Genomic DNA, 23,736 nt, shown 5'->3' with positions numbered 1-23,736 from the left:
GCACGTGTCTCGTCTGAAACGGGTGCTGCTACTCTGTCTCTGAGCCAGAGTTTGTGTTTTGTGTGGCCAGGTTTTTCCAAAATTTCAAGAGAAGCTAGACATTTTGATTTTTACATTAAATCTCTAGATTTTTTCAACTTAAAAAAAAGATTTATTTACTTTTAGACAGAGGGGAAGGGAGGGAGGAAGAGAGGGAGAGAAACATCAATGTGTGGTTGCCTCTCACGCAACCCCTACTGGGGACCTGGCCTGCAACCCAGGCACATGTCCTGACTGGGAATCGAACAGGCAATCCTTTGGTTCACGGGCTGGTGCTCAATCCACTGAGCCACACCAGCCAGCGCTAGATTTTTCAACTTGGAAATGTTGGCAACTCCATCGACTGGTCTTTGAAATGCGAGGCAAAGGAGCCTGAGGCCCTGAACGTCTTCTTGATCTATAGCTTGCTTTGGGAGTATACCTGCATAAAATTTATCAAGCTGTATGAGTAAGATTTGTATAATTTACCACTTGTGGGTTAGTTACACCACAACAAAAATATCTGCATGGCATTTTCCCCATTTTTTACTCATGATACACATTCCTTCAACGTACTTGTTACCTGTAGGGGCAGAGGCAGGACAGGAATGGGGTTGGCTTTACCTGAATCCCTAATTTTGTTTCTTTAAAGACATAAACCTAAGGCAAATATGGGAAAATATTAACAGCTGTCTCCGCTCAGTGGAATCTAGGTTTTCTGCTTTATTATTTTTTATGTTTGAAATATTTTATAGACATCTTTAATATTTAAACACACACGCACGCACGCACGCCGAGAATACGCACGCCACATGGGCCAAAGCAAGCCCCTCGGAGGTTACTAAACCACTCTCTCGGTCTCCCTTTGGGACCGTATTGCTGTTAGGTAGAAATGTCCTCTGTCCTGACCCAGCTCTTCTGCACACCTGAGTAAACACCTGCTCCCTCTTTACCAGGGGGTGTCATATCCCCCCTCCCACTCAGCCCAGGGTCCCATATGACCTTTATCACCAGACGGGGCTTTCTCAGTGCAGCCTCAGCTGTAAAAGTAATGTTTATACATCAACCCAAATTTGAAGACACTCTTAATGGCTTCACAGTGTAGAGCTACCAGAAAACGGGCTTCTCTAATCCTGAGAGCCATATAGCCTAGTGGTCAGTCTCAGTGGGAACACACCTGGCTCTTCCAGTTACTGCCTGCACGCCCTTGGGCAAGTTAGTCTCAGCCTCAACCTCTCTATCCGTACAGTGGGAATAATAATAGTACCACCTATTTGGATTTATATGAAGATTTAAGTCTGCTGAGTGACTGATACGTAACTGTTCAATAATCATTAGCTATTACTAAGTACTTCCTATCACTGTGATTTTACTTTCAAGATCTTTCATACGTCATGGTTTAAGTCCCAGGCCACAGCACTGCTAAACTGATAGCTTCAAAAATGCATGGGAACATTTCCAACTCCAATTCCCGTAGCAAAAGGGATCCAATACTGTCAAGGCTGCTGTTAGGTGGGGCAGAGGCAGTTGAAACTCAACTTTCTGCCTTTGAGGAACGATCCCAAACTGCTAATCTGAAGGGGAAGGAGAATGGTAGATACAGTTCCAGGCTGGTTCCTTCACGGCCTGCCTCAAACCCCAGGGCAGGGCCCGGCTGCTCCCTCTGCACGGTGGAGCTGCCAGGGCAGCCTGGCTTGTTGATGGGCCGGGTTGCTGTTTGGGGCTGTGGCTCAAGGTAATCCCTTCAGGAACGGCACCCTGCTGGAAGCTCTGCAACCCAAAAAGGGCTTTCGTGGTGACTGATAAAGCTGTAGGAGATACACAGCTTTAGATCCCAGAAAATCCATTTCCTAAAAGACTATGATTTCGGCTACTTTTCAGTTGGTGTTTCTTTGCCTTTTAAGCCACAAGCATTAAGTTTCTCTGTTCAAAATTCCAATTCCCCCAGCGAGGCCACTTTCCCTGGTAAATCTCTGCGGCACTCACTATTGTTGCCTGGAGTTGGGGAGAGGAGCTAACTGCCCACTCCCCCCTTGCGCTTCAGGAGACGCACTCTTTCAGCATTTCTGTTGTCTATGGTTCAGGAGGCCCGCACACCTCCTGAGTCGGAGCCCTGCTTCCCTTCCATTCGTCTGTAACGCCTGTGGCACTTCCCCGGGTCTGCCTGGCAGAACCCAAGAGTTACCCCAGCCTTTCCCTCTACCTCGGTTGCCCGCCTCTGTTCTGTTTCATGAATGCCCGACATGGGGCTCCCTGCCATGCTCGCAGGGTAGGCCCACACTGCCTTTCCCTGGCCACCTGCAGAAGACCACCTGCCCCTGAACTTGCCCTCACGCGGGCTCCTCCACTCTGCTGCCGAGACCGCCTTTCCGAAAGGTACACCTGATGCCGGCTCTCAGCTTAACTTCCTCTAATGCTGCGCCTCCCCCACTGCAAGATGTGTCCAGACTACACGTTCCCAGTAAGGCCAGAATTCTGAGCTGTCAAGGAAAGACCGAAATCTGGGAGTTTTATGTGAATTCCCACAACCCTGTTATTTTTAGAGTTATTACATTTTACACATTAAAACAATTATAAAACATGGCACTGAGTCTCCCACCCATTCCTGGCCCCAATTCTCGATCTGAAGAGGCCAACCTGTTGCCAGTTCCTCCTGTAGCCTTCCAGACACAGGTGTACATTCACACGTACACCGGTACCCTTTTGTTATACAGAAGGCAGGCAATTTTTAATTAATTAATTAATTAACTTTTAGAGAGGGAGAGGGAGGGAGAAAGAGAGGGAATCATCAATGTGAAAAAGAAACATTGATTGGTTGCCTCTTGTATTCATCTCAACTGGGGACCTAACCCGTAACCTAGGCATGCCCCTGACCGAAGTGGCGACCCTTTGCTTTGTGGAACGACGCCCAGCGGAGACACACTGGTCAGGGCGGTAGCCAATCTGTGTTGGCATAAATTTTTAAAACTCTGAGGGTCAATCATGACACATTTGCACCCATGGGCTATACATCATGTAGGTGTGACCAAAAGTTCCCTGAAGACAGGGGTGGTGCTTTGCCTTAGCACCCACCTCTGCACCTGGCAGGATGTTTTGCATACAGCTGGCACTCAGTAAGTACACTGCTCTTCCACTGACACAGTTATTAAGCACCATGCTGTGTCTACTGCTGCACACAGACTTCCAGGTGAACTGTGATGTGGGCAACCTCTGAACCTTCAAACTTTCTGCCTGATACACGTGGGGACAGGTGGGCTCAGTTAAGTGTCCAGCCCTTTGGGAACATAACCATAACTCTGCTGTCTGTAGGTTCAGAACCTGCTCACCTCCCATCTTTCCTGGGTATCTGGATCCACACGAATGGACAGAAATAGTAGATCACTCCCCACTCTGGGCTCGCTGTAACAGTGTCTGCTTGTGCTGACAGCCCAGCCCCGGACAGAGTGCTGACACCAGCATTCCCAAGCCAGCTGTCATTCCCAGGAGCAGGGTTTCCATTTCTTGCCCTCCACCCAGCCAAGGCAAGCCTGGACGGGACGGAAACCACAGCACAGGCAGCCTGCTGACTCTTCCCCAGGCGCTGGGCTGGGCTGGGCTGGCTGTTGGCTGAGTAAAGCCTTTGCAAGCTGCTTCTTGTTGGAAGAAGGCTCACTGCTGGGCTGGTGTGGGGCCCTCTCCTAAGTTAAATTCTATTCACTCACTTGCCTGTGTTCACAGGTTGCCTCTGGCCGATCAGCACACACAATGGTTATGAGAAAGGGTGATATGTTCATAAGGTGGACCCCACTGGGGAAACAGAACTCTTCCACAGAGTCTCCCCCTCACCCTTTGTGGTGATTTCCAGTGGATTCTTCAGTGATGTGACGCGGGCGGTTTTCATAGGGTTCATGAGCAATGTCTCTGGAACTGTGCTGTTATGTCATCTTTTTCTCTCCCACTCAAGAGAATATTCTGGAATGCAATGTGACCTTGTCCTAGGACTCACGTTGAATTTATTTTGATTGTAGTGCGGTATGATTCTTACAGAACTCAGGTGGGAGAGACTTGTCAGACTCATTTTTGTTTTTTTCCCCTCAGTTATCTCAGGCTTAGAGACCTTTCCATTTGGGCTGGCAGGAAAATACTGCTGATAGTGGGGCGGGGCTGCTCTCCCCTTCTCTGGGAATGTGTGAAAGTCTAGGACAGTGATTTTAAGCCTTTTTCATCTCATGGCACACATAAACTACTAAAAGTCTTTGGCACATTGAAAAATATACTTTTGCCAATCTGACAAGTAGGTATTATTTTGATTTATTCACACCGGCAACTACTGTTGCATTGGCCGTTGTCATTTTTTTTTTGACAATCTGAAGAACGAGGTCAGTGCAACTGACTGATAGTGCATGTTTTAAAAAGTCTTGTGACACACCAGCAGAAAATCGCTAGTCTAGGAGGTTATGTGGTGCCTGGAACATGGGACAAGACCACTCTTCTCCTGGGACCAAGTCTTGCTGATATCCCCAGCATGTCCCTTCAGAGGAGACTTGAGGAAGCTTCCGTTCCAAGCTTGGGAATCTGGACCGAGGCTGGGAATCCTCTGCAGAAGTCCTGCCAACCTGCCACCTGCCGCAGGCACAGCAGGGAGCACATTCCGGCCTGCAATGCCTGGGGTCCACTACCCCCATTCCCTCCCCGGCTCCAGGCTTTCAGAAAATAGAAGCCAGCTTGTCTTCACAAACAGCTTCTGCGTCCCCAAACGTCCCTGAGGCAAGGCTGACTTTCTGCTTGAAAAGAAATAAAACGCAGGAAAAACAAACCTCACTCTAATAGCTCGATATATTATTCTGCCGCCTAATTTATAGTTAAATAATCATTCACAATTCAGTACATCACATAATTCAGGACTTTTCAGTTTAATTGTGCCACATATCACTGCTTATGAGACAGATGTCACTGTGGCTCTGCTCTAGAGTGCACGCTAGCTCTAAAGTGGCTAAACATGGAAAGAGATTGTCTTCACTCCTGCTTTCTTACCTCCATTCACTGATTATCTTCAGAAAAAAAAAAAAATAACCCCTTCCCCAGAGGAAGCAATTTCTAGCCAAGCAAATTATCAAAAGGGATGTTGCCCCGTGCCCTAACAGTACCAAATCATCAATAACGGCAAGCACAGCCTTATAATAATTAGGTTATGTTGATTAAAGTGGAAAGAGCGTTAAGACCATTTGTTCCTAAAACTCTTTTCCACTTAGCACTTTCTTAAAAGCAACCTTAGTTTTTCACATTAATCTGACTGGGGACAGAGTCACTGAACCAGAGCTGAGTAGCATCTGGCTTATGAGGGGTCTGAGTGATTGGTTTTTAAGATGTTGTCTTCATGCATTGTTAGAGAGAATATTTGGGCACACATGTAACCACTTGAAGTTGCAGACTGGGGACCTTGAGGTTCGAGTTCTTCACGATGTTTACCCCGGCTGTGTACTACCTCAGACCGCAGCAGCCTGCCTCTGGGCCGGTTCTGTAGCTGATTCCCCTGCTAGAGCATATGACCCTGGCTGCCCTCGGCCTCTGCTGCCAGCAATGGCTCATGTCCAGGTGAGAACTGCATCTGTATAAAGGTTGCCCATAACGAACTGAAGCTCAACACCACTCACACCTAAGGAAATATAAGTGCAAACAAAACCCAGAAGTTGTTCTTACCCATCAGATGGACAGTGATTAGAACCTTCGATGATACGAGGGGCAGGTGACTTGAGGACAAAGAGACTTATAAATCACTGATAGGAGTCAGAAATGGACCAGTGTTTTCAGGGGGGGTAATCTTCAATGTCTGTTCAAATTTTTAAATGCTCATGATTTCTCCGACCAGTTGCACTGCTAAAAATTTATCACAGAAATACGCCAAGAAAAGAAAAATGTATAAAAATGTACAAATCCTGCAGAACTGGTTGCAATAGCACCAAACTGGAAACCAATGAAATGTTTCTCAGTAAGGGTCTAGTTAAAAACATGAAGGGGGTTCAGTGGGTTTGAGTAGACTCAGAGTTTTTCAAACACCACCAGCATCTAATTCTGCAACATTTGTTACCCCCCAAAGACCCCATATACCACCCACTCCCCTTCTTCCCCCCTTCCATGGCCACCACTGACCTATTTTTTTGTCTCTGTAGATTTTAGACATTTTACATAAATGGAACCACGCAATACACTGTCCCTCGTATCTGGCTTCTTTCACTTAGTGTACTGGTTTCAAGGTGCATCATCAGCACTTCATCCCTTTTTGTGGCTGACTAATGTTCCATCATATGGATACACCACATTTATTTTAATACATGCACCAGCTGATGGCCATTTGGGTCATTTCTACTTTTTGGTGATTAGAAATAATACTGCCGTGAACAGGCACACACAAGTTTTTGCATGGATATGTTTTCAAGTTTCTTAATGTTCAAGTACTTATTAATCACCTACTGATATTAAGTGATACATAATAATTAAATGACACTGAGTAACAATGATACACAATTAAGATATTCCTTATTCATTACGGCAGGTTCCCTAAGAACGACAACGTGTTTAACCCTGTGGTAACTCAGACGTAACATGGAACACCCAAAGTGATAAAATGGCACTATTTCAAACCCAGATTTTGGGCTAATTTACAGAAACTTTCCACCAAATCAGTCTGAAGTAATGAGACACCACTTTACTGTCTCCATCTAAAAATATCTAGGTCTATGATGTGGTCTTCCAAATTCCTCTCTGCGTGTTCCAAAATGACAACCTATCATTTTAATTTGACTTACGGGGAGGGACTCGAATCTCCTCAGGGATGTGGAATTTGACTCAGTATTCTTGTGCACATAGAAGCTTGGGCTGGGCTGTGACTGACCCTGTGTGGGTTAATCTAATAAAAGCTCAAGGAAAAACACAAAACAAAACAGGCTACCTTTGAAAAAATAAATTCTGGATTACATAAAAACTCCTATGCAGGAGTTTGGGCTCACAGTAGAGCCTCCGCCAGTAGACCATCACGCAAATGAAAACTGGTGCCAGGTTCTTCCTCCATAGGCACCGCCTCCTCTCAAAGGGTCCTGCTCTCCTCCCAGCGCCCGCTGCGGGCTGCTCCAGCAAGCCGCATCCGTGGCCTGTGAGTTCGCTCATATGCTTCGCATAAATTTAATATGGAAACGAGATGCTTCTGTGGGGATAGTTGCTGTAGAGGCCACTTGTAGAGAAGAAACCACACTAATAAGAAAGTGTGGTTGTTTTCTCCAACGGAAAATTACCAGATTGCTTGGTTTTAATCCTTGGCACCGAGTCTTGGGTTCTTCATCACTGAATAGACTTCTCCCCACTTGGCTTTCTCTCGGCCAGTGTCCTGGCACACCATCAGAAGGGAAGATAATTAGAAAGAAGTGTTTTAGAGGGATGAGAAGCTTCCCTCTAAACTGGTAGCTTCCCAGATGGGGGCAATCATGGGTCTTCAAACAAACCCTTGCCCAGACGGTAGCATCATTTGTCTTCTTGCTCACACAAACTCGGTCAGTGCTCGCACCTCCCGAAACATGTGCGCCCCGAGAACGGAACGCTTGCTCAGGTTCCCTCCTCTTCAGAGGAGCCCTTTGGGGGCTCTTCGGTACCTGAGAAGTGACCTGGTTAGCGCCAGAGAATTTTCCAAGAACTTCCCTCATCTTATCAGTTATTATGTTGCTATGGGATATAAGGTCCTTCTTATTTGTAGTTCACTCATGATTCAGGTAATGTGAGTGTGGGGTGGGGAGAAACAGCTTTATTATTTTTGTGACTCTTGCTAATTGTAAACATCAAAGAATAGACATGTAGTTAAAAAGCATCTGACACCTCACCTTTCTGAGGCCACAAGTGTATCACTTTGGTGAGCATTTCTCAAATACATTTATGAGCACGGTGTTCATTTATGTTCATCCAGAAGCTGACCCTGAGACAAGGATTGGGAGGCGTTATCAAACAGGAATGGGGAGTGGGGAAGTAAGGGAGGGGAAAGCAGCCAATTAAGGATGGCTATCATTAGCTGGCAGTGTGGTGGATGGAGCTAAATCCCACAGAGAAACCCTGGGAAATGGTGTGGAACACGTGCCTCAGAGATAGATCATTTGAAGGGCAAGTGGGGGTGTCAGCAGGAAGTTGAAAGCAGGGGTTTGGAGTTCAGAAGAGGTCCCCACTGGATGCAAACTGCAGAATTCCTCAGCGTGTAGATGGCTGGAGCCACAAGACTGGTTGAGATCTCCAGGAGCGCAAGCTAGATAGAAACGTGGTCCGGGACTGAACGGGGAGCCCTCAGGGAGACGGAGGACCAAGCAAAGGAGGCTGAGAGAGAGCACCCAGAGTGTGGTGTCTTGAAAGCTCTTCTAGGAGCTCGGACCGGTCATACGGAACACAGGTGTGACTCCATCACCTGTCCGGGCTCATAGCGGGTCTTTGTCTGGGTGGGGTCAGGACGTCCTGCACATTCAACGATAACAACGCCTGGAAACAACGTCTACCACTGCCAGATAATTGGCCAAAAGCCTCCAGGAACTCCAGGGCGTTAAGAAGCACTGTATTCAGTCATGGATGTCCCCAGTGCAGGGAAATGTACTGAGATACCTTTCAACCCAGGAAAAAAATATATAAATGTATACATGTGTGACATTTATAAAGAGGTACATACAGAAACACTATACAGAGGTATTGGACACATGTATACAAGGCAGTTTTAGATCAGTAGTATTAATATATGAACAGATCTGTAACTTGATTTTCTTTGCACTAACTCTACTGGGAACGGTGCTCTGTAGCAATAATATCTGTCCGCTCCCATTATTTTAATGGTTGCATACTATTTCACTGTATACACGTACTCTAATTATTTTTTCCTGTATTTCCCCCAACATAGAACTCTAAATTATATAGCAGTGGGCATTTTGTGCATTCGTCCTTTCACACCTGTGTGGCCATCCCTTTGGGATCAACTCTAGAAGTGGGGTTGCTGTGTGCAAGGGAAGTGTGCCCTTTTAATGGCCTCACCCAAGCCATCTGCCAGCACTAGCCCCCCGCCGACATGAGGAGCTGCGGCTGACTTCCGAATGCAAAACCCCTTCATTTCCACACACAGCACAACTACCCAGGCCTGCAGGCTCTGCGGCAGAGCCGCTAAGAGCTTATTACGTCAAGAGCAAATGCAGCGGACTGTAATTACCTCCAAATCTCTCTCCACACTTGATTTTTGCAGGCTGGGTTTGTCATCTTGCTGTTAGAACAAGCCCTCTACATGCCTCAGATTTTTTCCCTTGACCTTGTCATTCAGAGCAGAGGCGTGACTCTGTCGCCTGTCCAGGCATGTACAGAGTCTTTGTGTGGAGATACCTTGTGACTCAGAAAAAAACATGGACCCAGAGCCATGCCTGGGACCCGTCTATGGCCATCTCTGGGTGGGTCTGTAAAAGCACTGGACACAGGACTCACGACCCACCGCAGTGCCTGGCCCTTGGAAAGCATAGTTCCGCAGCACCCATTCAGACAGCTAGCTTCCTACGCAGGGTTCTTAACCATTAAGCAGACACACAATAGTTCTGATAGTCTAACCTTTTAAAAAGTTTCAGGCCTGTGTGATCTGGCTGCATGCTCTTCAGGCCCCACAGCCCATGGCTTCACCACGTGCTGTGCCTTCACCATGAGTCCCACCCACCCACATCGCGATTCAGCCACCAACACTGTCTCCGCCCCCCTGCTTCACCAAGGACGCTCAGTCCAGTGAGGAGGTCAAACGAGAGGGTTTTCTTGTATGTCATGGCTGAGATAAAAGTCGCTTCACCCCAGGAATACAGCAGGTAGAAGGCAGCCTACAGAATGTACGCCGAATTCCATTCCTCAAGTGACCATATCTCACAGTTGATTGTAAAATAACTGCCTTCCGACCTATGAGCCTCTGCATGTTTACAATCAGGGCCTGGAAATGAACCCCACTTGGTCCTTCTCGCTGGCCTGGCTCCGCCCGGGCTGCCTGTGGCCCGTCCTCAGAATGCTATGTAGTATTGCTCCATTGTGCTGACGATGTCACTCTGGTCCTCCAGGAACTCCAGCACCTGCTGCAGCACGGGCTCACTCAGGCCCGGGCTCACGCGCAGGCGAGCGCAGGCCAAGATGTGCCGGAAGTGACAGCCCTTCTCCATGTCTGCAGGAAAAAAGCAGTTGGCTAAGCTTGGACACACCCGTCAGACCCTCTTTCTCCTCTCCCTCTAAGTCAAAGTCCTCTCGGGATCTCCTGAATCAGAACCTGCATCTTAGTAAGATCTCCAGATGATTCTCATGCACATTAAAGTCGGAGATGCCCTGGTCTACTTATCAGGGAAACAAAACAAAACACCCTGATCTCGGGCCTGTCTCTGGGCCCACTGATCAGGGACTCACCTTTCAAGGATTCCCAATCAATAACTTTATATCCATAACCTAGTAGATTTTTAGCACTTGATAACCTTTTGCTCCTATGCCATTACATGTATAAGCATGTATTCTGTGCTGAACCCCTAGCTCCCCAGGTGGGACCCCAATTGAGACTGAGAGCAGAGCCAGTTTATGGCAGCCTCCCTCTCCTAAGCCTCTACTGATGGGACTGCCCTGGTGAAGAAGGGGCTCCCGCTGCTCTGCTTCACTCCTCTCGGCACAGGCTGCCAAGGTCTGTCTCTGACAGTTGTGTTCTAGGAGCCTCTTACCCTCTCTCTGCCCAAAACAAGACTGTCAGGTGTGCAGCAGTCAAAGCTCAGGAGGAGTAACCTCTCTCCTGGTCGAAATCAATCAGTGATCTAGAGCAGTGGCATGCACCTCGGGCTGCGACCATTAGAGGGTCGCAAAGTCAGCTGAGGGGGTTGTGATTAGCATTCTCTTTCTTACCAAAGAGACTAAAGGGGAAAATTACAGGATGCACTACATCATCAGCAGGATGGGTCTTATTTTGTGAAACTATTTCTAAATATGTATGACTTATACCTATCTATTGCATTGTGATTCTGTAATTTATTGGGTCAGGCTATAAAATGCATTTGTAACTCCGAGTCAAAGCCAAACCGCATTACTAAAAACAAACTCTCCCTGGTTTTCACCTTTCAGCCCTACGGCAGGGCCAGGCTCGGCCTCTCACGTTCCACAGTCACTGGATGTTTTCAGATGACAAAACGTTTTAAGCTCCAGGAAGGTGCACAAGGAGGTATCACGGTGTTGGGCAAAGCATGGTGGACCCTGTGGCTTCGGGCAAGTCATAGAACCTTGAAGCTTCAGCATTCTCATCTATGGAGAGGGAGGCTGGGGAGGCACCTGTGAGGTCCTTTGTAGCTCAAAGGCTCCGAGACAATCACAGGTGGCGGCCTGGGCTAACAAAGACTTGCTCAATTCTGACCTCTAGTGGCTCTGTCAACTCATTAATTGCCCCAGTTGGGGTTACTGTTGGAAAACTTGCCACCTCCACTTGTCTCCACATTTCCAGTCTGTTTTCTTCAACATTCATTTGATAAAAGATTTCCTGAACACCTACTATGTGTATATTATTTTTAAAAAGGAGGGGGGAGCAGATAAAGAGTACAGATGGACAGCTGACTATTCAAGTCCAGGCTCTTTGACTGGGGCAAAGTGGTTCACATCTCAGTTAGTTGCCTCATCTATAAAATGGGAACAAAATCACCTACTTCACCAGCGGTCATATGGATGTAAGGAGACCCGTGGCAGGTGCTTCTCACATGGGGAATGACTATGATTCTATTGCCATAGCCATAACCTAGGAAGATGCTCGAAACCTAGTCCCTGCCGTAAGGATGCACCGAGTCTTCCCAAAGGCCTTACACTGAAAGGCCAGTCTGCTAGGAGGTGTCTGGTAAAGTGACCTTTCGGTTACAGAGAGAGGGACTGGTCTTAGTTCTCTTTAAATGTTTGGTAGAAATCGCCAGTGAAGCCATCAGGTCCAGGGCCTTCCTTTGCTGGGAGATTTTAAATTACCAATTCAATCTCCTTCCAAGTTACAGATCTATTCAGATTTTCTATTCTTTCGTAATTTAGTTTTGGAGGGTTCTATGTTTCTTCATCTGGCGTACATTTGTTCACAGTATTCTCTCATAATTCTTTTTATGTCCATAGAATCAGTACTAATGTTCTCATTTTTATTTCTGATTTTAGTGATTTGAGTCTTCTCTATTTCTTAGACCATCTACCTAAAGGTTTGGCAAATTTGTCGACCTTTTCAGAGAACCAACTTTTGGTGTCAAAGATTTTCTCTGTTGTTTTTCTATTCTCTACTTCACGTAGCTTTGCTCCAATCATTGTTTCCTTCCTTCCGATTGCTCTGGGTTTAGTTTGTTCTTTGTCTAGGTCCTTAAATTGCAAAGTTAGGGTGTTGAGACCCTTCTTGTTTCCTAATGGTTTTAGCTGTAAAGTTCCCCTTAGCACCACTTTCGCTGTGTTCCACGTTTCGGTACGTTGTGTTTTTGTTTTCAATCATCTCTATTTTCTAATTCCCTGTGATTTCTTCTTTGATCTATTGGTTGTTTAAGAGTGTTATTTAGTTTCCACTGATTTGTGTGAATTTTCCAGCTATACTTCTGTTACTGACTTCTAACTTCATCCCATTGTGGTCAGAGAAGATACTTTGTATGGTATCTATCTTTTCAAATCCATTGAGACCTAACTAGTGGCCTAACATGCGGTCTATCCTGAAAATGTCCCATGTACACTTGAGAAGAACATGTATTCTGTTGTCAGGTAGTATTTTCTATACGTCTGCTAGATGTAGTTGATTTACTGTGAACATTTCTCGATTTCCTCCCTTATCTTTTCTGATTGTTCTATCCAGTATAGAGAGTGGGGTGCTGAACTATTGTAGAACTGTATTTCTCCATTCAACTTTGTCAGTTTTTGCTTCGTATATCTTGATGCTCTGTCATTAGGCACATAAATGTTTATAATTCTATCTTCTTGGTATATTGACTCTTTCACTGATGTACAATGTACTTGTGATCTTTTATGACTTAAAAATCCTAAGTCTATTTTGTCTAATATCAGTATATTTTACCTAATGTCAATATAGCCATCCTTGCTCTATTTTGGTCACTATTTTGCAATGGATACTCCCCCCCCCCATTCTTCACTTTCAGTCTGTTTGTGTGTTTGGATCTAAAATGAGTCTCTTGTACATAGCATACAGTTGGGTCATGGTTGTTTTTTTCTTAAACCCTTCCACCAATTTCTGTCTTTTGATTGGCAAGTTTAACTGTTTATATTTGAAGTAATTACTGATAAGGAGAGACTTACTTCTGTCGTTTTGCTGTTTTCTGTATATCTTATATACCTTTTTGTCTCTCATTTCCTGCATTACTGTCTTTTATGTTTAGTTGATTTTTTTTTCTAGTGAAACATTTAAACTCCTTTCTCAGATCCTTTTATATATATTTTCTAGCTACTTTCTTTGTGGTAATCATAGGGATTACACTAAACATACTAAAATTATACGAGCCTAATTTGAATTTATTCCAGCTTAACTTCAATAACATACAAAAACTCTGCTCCTTTGTAGCTCTGTCCCTACCCCTTTCAGTTGATGTCACAAAATTACATCTTTACATATTGTGAGCCTAAGAACATAAACTAGCAATTCTTTTAAATGTATTAATCTCTTAAATTACATGGGAAAAAACGTGGAGTTACAAACCAAAGTTAAAATAATATAAATGTTTAGACTAGTATTTGTTTTTTGATTGTTAAAAAGTGTATTAGTCTCTAAAGTTAGGTAGAAAACAAAAAGTGAAGTTACAAACCATTGGTACGATACTATTAGCTTTTATAATTGTCCAGGTATTTCCTTTATTGACATCTTTTTTTCTTCACATGGGCTCGAGTGACTGTCTAGCGACTTTTCATTTCACCCTGCCGGGCTCTGTTGAGTGTGTCCTGCAGAGCAGGTCTAGTGGTAACAAACTCCCTCAGCTTTTATTTCTTGTGGAATGTCTTGACTTCTCCTTCACTTTTGAAGGACAGTTTTCCTGGATATAGAATCTTGGTTCAGTTTTTCTCTAGCACTGACTATATATATCAGCCTACTACTGTCTCAGGCCTCCAAAGTTTCTCATGAGAAACTTGCTGCTAATCTTACTAATGATCCCTTGTATGTAACAAGTTGCTTCTCTCCTGCTGCTTTCAAGATTCTCTCTTTGTCTTTTAAAAGTTTGATTACAATATTTCTTGGTGTGGTCTCTTTGAGTTCATCTTACTTGGAGTTCATTGAAGTTTTTGGATATTTATAGTTATGCCTTTCATCAAATTAGGGAAGTTTTCAGCCATTATTTCTTCAAATATTCTCTTTGCCCCTTTCTCTCTTCACCTTCTGGGACTCACACAATGCATATGTTGGTCCACTCCATGGTATCCCATTCATCCCTGAGGCTCTGTTCACTCTTCTTCAACTGCAAGTTTGCTGATCTTTCTTCTGCCTGTCAAAATCTGCCTTTGAATCACTGCACGAAATTCTTCAGTTTAGTTATTGTACTTTTCAGCTCCAAATTTTTATATACAAGGTCTGTCCAGAAGGTATCCCCCCAAGTAATATGAAAAATAGAGACATTTATTGATGAAGGTACAAGATACAAGAAACACTGTACATAGGACAGTGATGCCTCAGTCCTCTTCAAAGTAGGCACCTTGAGACCTCACACAGCTCTCCCAGTTTCCATCTGGTGTCCTGTCATGGTTTCCTGAAACTCTTCCCTCTCAAAGGTGATTTTAGTTTTGGGGAAAGCCAGAAGTCACAGGGCGCCAAATCTGGGCTGTAGAGGGGCTGAGTCACCTGAGTAATTTGACGTTTCACCAAAAAACTCTGCATGAGACGTGATGCATGAATGGGTGTGTTGTCGTGATGAAGCTGCCAGTCACGAGTTGCCCATAGCTGCAACCTTCTGAATCATCTGACTACTTTCCACAGAGGAATGTTCAAGCTTAAAGAAAATTTGATGCAGATTCATTGCTCTCCTTGCTCAGTTATTTTGAATGTGACAGCAACACAGTACACACGCTCACTCAATGGCATCTACCGCCCCCACTGACTAGTACAGTGAAGTCATCATTATTCATGCATGTGCATTCCAGTCCACTGTCCTTGGCTGCCAGGTTACATCGATTTTGCGCAAACCGTTCTTACTACATTAGCAATAGCTGGGCTTTTTCTGGACAGACCTATATTTTTAGGTTTTCTATCTCTTTATATTTCCATTTTGTTCAACCATTTTCTTGACTTTCTCCACATCTTCCTTCAGTTCTCTGAGCATCTTTAAGACAGTTATTTTAAAGTCTTTGTCTAGTATATCTGCCATTAGGTTCTTTGCAGGGGCACTTTCTTTTTTCTTTTGAATGGGTAATACTTTCCTGTTTTTTTGTACACCTTGTGATTCTTAGTTGAAAACTGGACATTTGAATCTAGCAATGTGGTGACTTTGGAGAGCAGATTCTCCCCCCAGCCCAGGGTTTGCTGTTGTCTGTTACTATTATTGCTGTTGTCATCTCTGTACCAAGGATCAGACTGAGGTGTAAACTTAGGGTCTTTTTCTGAGCCTGTGTCTTTCTCTGGGCATATGTGGTCACTTTTTAATTTCCCTTGTATATCCAGTAGCTTTTGAATGCACAAGTCTTTCTTTTCCAGTTCCCAAAAAGGCGAGAAAAGGAAAATAAAGAGGGTTAAAAAATGGGGGGGGGGAAGGCACCAGTACTTCCCCTGAAGTCACTTCAGTTGTTGGGGGAGAAGCTTGCAACATTGGGATGAAATGCAACAATGGCCACCCACCTCTTTATCTGTCCCCCAATCAGAAGCAACAATGAGCACAGCACACCTCCCTTATATTTTGAGGACAGGCTTTTTTTTTTTTTTTTTGCCTACCCTAGCTCCTGCAAGCTCCACGCAAACTGCTCTGGAAACAAATGCACAGCTGTCCACTATGTAGCTGGGGTGAGGGATAGGTCACCAAGAGGTGAACACTGACTGAAATTAACACCAATTTACTGTCCTTTGGAAGTTGCAAACCTTCATTAGCCTTCCGAGTTCCAAAATAGTTATATCAGTCGGATGCAACTGTTGCCTAAGTGGACAGATTCCCAGTGCTTCCTACTCTACCATCTTCATAATAGTTTTATAAAATACCAATTTATTTAATCCCCGTAACAATGTATCAGGTAGGCAATGTTATTCCCATTTTACACATAAAGAAACTGAGGCACAGCCTTACCCAAAGTCACACAGCTGCAAAGTGGCAGAGCTGGGGTTCAAACCCAGGCAAGGTGGCCTCAGAGCCCAGCTCTTTACAACTATGCTATGCTGCCCATCTTTTGATGAATCCGGTACTGGAGCTTTAGGAACCGAAAACAAGCCTCATGTTTACAGTCCTTTTATTATTGTAGGTTTAACCCTTGCTGAAATACTCATAAATGACTAAAGATTTTAAGTTCTCTCACTCATCATCCTGACTAGGAAAAACTCAATGCTATATTTTGTATGAAATATTAGTAATGAACAAAAGGTCTAGGAGGACTGGTTAAATAAATAGTCAAATATCTATTTATATATTTACTGGAATGCTGTGCAGCTATTAAAAAGACTGAGACACTTTTATATGTACTGTTGCCAAATGACCTCTAGAAGCCAATGGTCAACTTAAAATACAAGGTGTAGCCCTGGCTGGTGTAGCTCAGTGAATTAAGTGCGGGCTGCAAACCAAAGCATTGCTGGTTCAATTCACAGTCAGGGCACATGACTGGGTTGCAGACCAGGTCCCCAGTAGGGGGAACTCGAGAGGCAACCACACATTAATATTTCTCTCCCTCTCTAAAAATAAATAAATAGAATCTTTAAAAACAAAGGAACAACTAAAAATAACTAAATAAATAAAATGCAAGGTATAGAACACTGAGTACTGTATGATAACCTTTACTTGTATTTTTTAAAAAGGGTGAACTATACAAATATACTTACAAGCGTGTACACACATCTCTAGAAGGACATGCAGGAGACTAGGAGCAACTACTACCTTTGGCAAGGGGAACGCAAAGCTCTCGTCTCGTTGCTGGGAGGGACCCTGGCTTTTCTGCGTGTATTTTTGTACTGTCTGACTTTTTATTGTGTGCATACAGTATTATCCAGAATAACTTTTTTAATGTCATAGATATTTCCTGTGAAAAGGCATAGTTGCAGTAGACTCCGCGATAGTCTCTACAAGGTATTCTCATCGGCATTCTCAGCTACTCAAGCTCCAGAACTCAGCTCCTGGGAGCTTACCAGTTCTGGGGAATTGGTGCAGAGGCTCCCGCTTACAGACTGAGTGACAGAGACTCCGCCTGACACAGCGCTCACCGAAGCAGGCGCTGGCCTGTGGATTACAAGTGGACGTAAAGTGTGCCACTTCACAGAGCCTCGGGTCACGGAGGCTATTTGGCTCTCCTAAGAAATAAAGTGCGAATTCGTCTCATTTGCTGTACCAGGCCCTGGGATTATTTCAATCCATCCCGTTCCTCATGCAGATCCAAATAAGAGTCTGGAACTAGGATGAGTGCAGGGATGTTGCATAGGGAACCACCACCTCTCACCCTTTTTTGGTTAAGAAAGCCCACGTTCCACTGCTCTTAAAAGCTCCTTAAAGTGTAGATGGACAGATTCCCCCCACCCCCCACTAAAGCATATTTGTTCTTACTGCTCTGAATGCAGTGAACAAGAACCAGAAACCTTGCATTCAGATAACTGGCTGCTTCAAGTTTATTTTAAGACCTGTCATCATGCGACTCTGGGCTCTGACCTCATAGGCCCTTAAAGGCTAAATAGGGCTGCATATCAAACAGCAGGGCCAGAGACCTGGTCCAGCTCTACCCAGTGACTCAGCCTGGAAGAGGTCCATGCCCCAGGGACGCATGGGCTAGAAGGACCGGAGGTAGACTTCTCTGGAGGGAAAGGAAGCAGAATGAGGAGACCTGGGGCACTAACAAGCCTTTTCACTTTTCTTCTAATGCCATTTGTTGACATATGCCAACATTTGTTATTAGCAGATATTGGCAAAAGATAGATTTTGAAAAGTCACCTTTAAGACTGATGAGTTTTTGCAGGATTTAAAGATAGGACTGATGCTTTTCTCTCTAACTAGTATGAAGATGGTAATGTCCGTTGTCAGACTACCTCCAGTTTGAGTTTCTAACCACTAGGGGCTGACCTAACTCCACTGAAACCACTATTTTCTAAATCACTTTTGCAAATTATTAGGTTTCAGGATGACTGAATTACACTGTTCATAAACTGTAATGTCTAGAATCATTCTTCCCAACACCAAAGGGCTTGAAGTCAAAAGAGAAGAAAATTTCAGGTTTGGATTCAAAGACAAAGAGCAAGAATAGGCCAAGAAATAAAGCAAACCAGAGGGAACATTAGAACAAGGACAATGAAAAGTCCTGGCTCTGTGGCTTGCCTCACTGGATCGGGACCACCCGAGGAGCTCACCCGTCACGCCCCCACCCCACTCCTCGTGAATCAGAATCCGCAGGAGTGGGGTCTGAGCACCGTACGTTCAAAAAATCTCCACGGCTGATTTTTATGTGCAGCCAAGGTCAGGACGACTGTGCCACCCTAACACTCACTTTAGAGAGGAAGAACCTGAAGCTCTGAGAGGGCAGGGGCCTTGACCATCGCACTTCCAAGTTGCTACTGGGGAGAGCCCCAGACTCCTGACTCTCCATCCAGTGCTCTCTGGGGGGAGCGTTCCCTTCCAGCACATCAGGACACACGTCCGTGACGCCACTTACGGTTGGGCTTCTGGCAGTCTTCTCGAATGATACGGTGGATCTTTCTGTGCAGTTCTTTGTCTTCTCTGGTTACCTAAACAGCAAAAGAAGTTCGGAGAGAAAGTGTTCCTAAGTAACACAGAGGTTGTATCATCTGGACTCCCAAATTAGTACTTGAGATAGTTCCTACAGATTTCGTACAGTCATCATCCTGACACCAACATGCTTTTCCTTTCTCCTTTTTTAAAGATTTTACTTATCTTTAGAGAGATGGGAAGGGAAGGAGAAAGAGAAGGAGAGAAACATCAATGTGTGGTTGCCTCTTGTGCCCCCCACCACCTGGGACCTGGCCCACAACCCAGTCACGTGCCCCGACCCAGAATCAAACCAGCAACCATTTGGTTCACAGGCCGGCACTCCATCCGCTGAGCCACACCAGCCAGGGCACAACGTGGTTTTCAATACTGGGCCTATTGTCAAAGCAGTTCTCACCCTCAGCAGCTCACTGCTTCGTCACTGACCCAGAGGTACGCTTTTCCGGGGCTGGTCCACTGAGGCCAAGATGTAAAGAGAAACTGGAATACTTTTAAGGAGCAACTTTCTTCTCAAGTATTCGTAACACATTCATAAAATTTCTCTTATTTGTCATATTTTTGAGGGAGGCACAAGTGACCAAAGGCTCTGATCTCAACCCTGGGACTCTTTCCTCCGGGCTCTGACACCTGCCTCATGTTTCATTAGTTTTATTCCTTTTTCCGACAGCGAGGAAAAACAAAAGAACTGAAAGTACAAGGAAAAGCTAGCAAGGGAATGAATCTAGCCTATTCCTCGAGGCCCTTTCTGTTTTCAAAGGCAAACCTAACCTAGTTCCTTTCTCAGCCAGCTCAGGTGAGAGGAAAGCAGCAGCCAAATGGGCCCCCTTTATGTTTAGTAGTAAATCTAGTAATAAAACAAACAAACAAAAAACAGGAAGGGGAAAAGAGGAACAAAGGAAAAGAGGAAGAAAGGATAAAGAAAAAAGAAGCACACAAACACACACATACAGGATGGGGCAAAAGTAGGTTTGTAAGTTGTTCGCATGGAAAAATAACAATAAAACAAGAACAAACTGTGTTCCCCTGGCTGGGTGGCTCAGGCAGCTGGAGCATCGTCCTGTACACATTAAGGTTGCGGGTTCAGTTCCTGGTCGGGGTGTGTAAGGGAGGCAACCGATTGATGTTTCTCCCTCACAGTGATGTTTCTCTCTCTCCCCCTTCCTCCCTCTCTAAAGTCAGTAAAAACATATCCTTGCCTGAGGATAAAAAAATAAAATAAAATAAACTGTGTTTTGCGTACTCACAACTGTAAACTTGCTTTTGCTCCACCCTGCCTATCAGGAGTGCTTGTTCGATGGGACTTACAGAGTGACCAGACTTGAGGATGGGGACACCGATAATGCCTGCCTTTTCACAAGGTCATTGTGAAGATTGCAGACGCTGATGTGGGTGATGGCTGCTGAAGGCTGGAAAGCACTCTACAAACAGGAGCATCTACATCAGGTGATAACTACTCCACTGAGGCCAGACACTATGTTGAAAGGGGAGGAGTGAAGTCAGAGAGCGGGGTGGTTCCACTCAGGAAAGAGAGCAATTGCTGCTCAATCACCCCACTCCAGCTCACACTGACTCACAGGAGGAAGTGCCCCAGCCTGCCACACCTCAGCCACAGACTGCTGCTGCCTGTGGTCCTGCCACTCCCTGCTCCTTGGGGAGGGCGCTTTCAACAGATTCAGCTGGCCGGCCCCAGAGCCTCCCAGGGTCAAAGTTACTGGGTAGGGGGTGGGGACAGGTTGGGGGCTACTAGGGCAAGCTGCCCATCATGAGCTTCTGCAACCCCACAAGAGGGAACTGACTCCCATCTGGCCTTCCCATCCGGGAGGGCGTGGACCGCACTCAGCCTTCTACAGACTGAAATACTGTTTTCTAAAGCTATCCAAGGAACTAGGTTAGGTTTGCCTTTGGAAACAGAAAGGGCCTCGAGGAATAGGCTAGATTCATTCCCTTGCTAGCTTTTCCTTGTACTTTTAAAACATCTCTTAACTTTTAAAAATGCTCTAAAATGGGGCATCACTAGAGTAAGTTGGTATCAAGAAGATGTCCTAGTAAGGAAAGCTTCCCCTCGGGAATCATGCCTGTAAATAGTGAGACTTCTGGCATGCCTCCGAGTTTTGATCTGTCTCCAGGTCCCCCTTATAGCTGAAGCCACACCCGAGCTACTGATATCAATGGTCACGAGGGGCCCGACTGCAGCCTGCTCCTTCGATATTAAAGGTAGGCACTGAAAGGCGAACCTTTAGCTCCAAAAGTATTAGAAAGGCAAGTACTTGTACCCCTAGTGAGAATGTCAACTGGTAGAAGCTTTTGGGTGGCCTGTCAGACTGCTGACCAAAAGCTTAGAGGTACATGCCTTTGACCCAGTAGTTCCTAAGAGTCAACCTTACAGAAACACACAAGCTCACACAAATAGTTGTGCAAAAATAGCCACAGCAGCAGTATTTGTGAGAGCAAAGTTGGAAACACCATAGATGTCCATCAGAGACAAGGGGTAAAAATACTGATGGCAAGTTCCCATAACATGGAATACCATGCAGAAGTCAAAGAGAATGAGGTTGATTTCTACATACTAACATGGAAAGATGGAGCAATGTGCTATTTTAGTGTCAAAAAAAGTTGCTGAGCCCTGGCTGCTGTGGCTCAGTGGACTGAGTGCCAGCCTGTGAACCAAAGGTCGCCAGTTGGACTCAGTCAGGGCACATGCCTGGGTTGCGGGCCAGGTCCCCAGTAGGGGCCACATGAGTGCAACCACACACTGATGTTTCTCTCCTTCTCTTTCTCCCTCCCTCCCCCTCTGTCTAAAAATAAATAAATAAAATATTTTTTTAAAAAGTGGCTGAACATTATTTAGAGCAGTGGTTCTTAACTGTCCCAGGGGACACTTGGCAATGTCTGGGGACATTTTTGGTTGCCACAACCTGGGAGCTGCTACTGGCATCTACTGGGGGAAGGCCAGGGACGCCGCTAGCCTTCCTATGATGCGAAGGACAGCCCCCACGACGAAGAATCATCCAGCCCAAACAGTGTTGAGGTTGATAAATCCTGACTTAGAGAATGATCACGTTTTTTTTGTAAAGCAAAAAGAGCCAAAGTAACATATATTTATACGTGTGTATTTGTAAAGGCACAAGTGTCTAAATGCACAAATGTTTAATAGAATGCTATTAAAAGTGGTACCTTAGGGTTCCTTACTTTATGTACCTCTTTAATGACTGATTTGTAAAAACAGTAAATAGGCATTCTTAAGTAATACATATATTTGTAATAGAAGCTAAGAAGGAAAAACATTACGTTGCAAGTCTCTTACATAGAAGAGGTTATCAAAACTGCCATCCTTCTGGTAAATGAATCCTTTTTCCTGCAGGAGCTTTATAGCACTCTTAAATATGCTATGAATTGCCTTGGAAGTGGTGTCGTTCTTAAAATCTGCCTGTGGGAAGAAAAAGGGAGGAAAAGAAGTGAGTCCCGTCTTACAGCACCTGAGAACAACTCCCTGGACGAACTGGTTTGTGAATTCCCCCAACAGGCTTCCCATCTGCCAAGTCAAAAAGACCCAGGTACACAGCGGCCTAGCAGGGTGGCGGTTAAGGAGGACTGGGAAGTTTGTTCCGGCAGGGTCACGCCCGATACCTGTTCTACACCTCAGTGATGACTTTTTGTTCAATTCAATGATATAACATGGAAAACTCAAAAGGACAATCTTAATTTTTTTCACACAGAACTAAAACACTGTATACATATTAGCTGTTTTCTTTTTTCCCCATGAAAACCATGGCTACATACAATCTCTCCCTGAGGACTTTAAAGAATTTCACACACACTGAAATAAGTTGGGGACTCCAGCATGTAGAAAGCATCAAATTGTCTCCTTATTTTAAATGGAGAACAACGGTGGCGAGTAGCTCTGCAGACACTTGTCAAAGGTGGGCACGCGGGCTAAAGACGGACAGGGGTCCCCGAGTGAGGCAAGGCCGTCCCAGGGAAGGGACCTCAGCGGCCGTCAGTCAGTTTGCTGTCTCCTCAGTGTTGGTATTTCTTCCCTTCTTCCCTTCTCGGAGAGACAGGTTTGCCTAGAGAGCTTGCCGGGTCATCCTGTTTCTTCCTCCCAGGGAAGCCAGGTTTTCGGCTACGACCCATGGTTAACTACACTCTATGGTTCTTCAGTTGGGGGCTTTATATTTTGTCTCGGCCACCTTCTCCCTGGCACGACAGAGGGTGATCAATAACACATCTGTATAATCAATGGGAATATTTTAGAGGCCATGTCCTCTATATTCCATTAGGGATTTTCATTTCATTCCTCAAACGAAGAAAGTGGTGAACAATAATTGTCCTTCAAGGCACAGATCCATTTTTAATGTGACAGAAATTTGTCAATACAGTAAGAAGATCAGAGCACCAAAGAAACGTGGCTAAGCGTCCGAACCAGTGTTTGACGGCCAAGTCCTACGTCCAGTGAAAGGTACTATGAAGGCTCTCCGGGGCAGCACCCAGGGATGCTGAAAAAGACAACGTGCTCCAGACTTGCTGGTGCCACTTCCTCCACGTGATGCGGAGAGGACAGAAATCCCCCAATGGCCTCAGGCCTTGACAATACCATCCCTGAAGACAGCTTCTCTTTCCAGGAGGAGAAAAGGCCTCCCAAACAGGCACTGTTTTAATCTAACAGATCCTGGCAATGTTTCCCCAACGTGCTCTTGTAGGCTGAAGAGCAGAGCCTAAGACTCTTAAATTACAGTCTAAGCTTTTCCTTAACAGAACAAGCTGGAGAACCTGGTCATTAAAACATTAGGGCCTAAAAATCGACAAACATCCCAGGTTACAACAGCACCCATTCTCTGAA

At 45.1% G+C, this 23,736-nt stretch overlaps 1 protein-coding gene across 6 annotated transcripts in view; it reads right to left on the bottom strand.

The window, feature by feature from the left end:
• Positions 1-6,699: 6,699 nt before the first annotated feature.
• Positions 6,700-23,736, bottom strand: part of STN1 (STN1 subunit of CST complex) — a 41,852-nt gene continuing 24,815 nt past the window's right edge. For all 6 annotated transcript variants that reach the window (XM_045191470.3, XM_024555660.3, XM_024555658.3 and 3 more), the window contains 3 exons: positions 22,201-22,323; positions 18,823-18,895; positions 6,700-10,192 (listed from right to left, as the gene is read on the bottom strand). In XM_045191470.3, coding sequence (XP_045047405.2) covers positions 10,035-10,192; positions 18,823-18,895; positions 22,201-22,323 — 354 coding nt within the window. In that variant the 3' untranslated portion in view covers positions 6,700-10,034. The remainder of the gene's footprint in view (positions 10,193-18,822; positions 18,896-22,200; positions 22,324-23,736) is intronic.

This window comes from Desmodus rotundus, chromosome 4, assembly GCF_022682495.2.
Source record: "Desmodus rotundus isolate HL8 chromosome 4, HLdesRot8A.1, whole genome shotgun sequence".
In the NCBI taxonomy this organism is placed as follows: Eukaryota; Metazoa; Chordata; class Mammalia; order Chiroptera; family Phyllostomidae; genus Desmodus; species Desmodus rotundus.
Note: the sequence above shows the minus strand (reverse complement) of the source record. Positions and strands in the feature narration are given on the sequence as shown.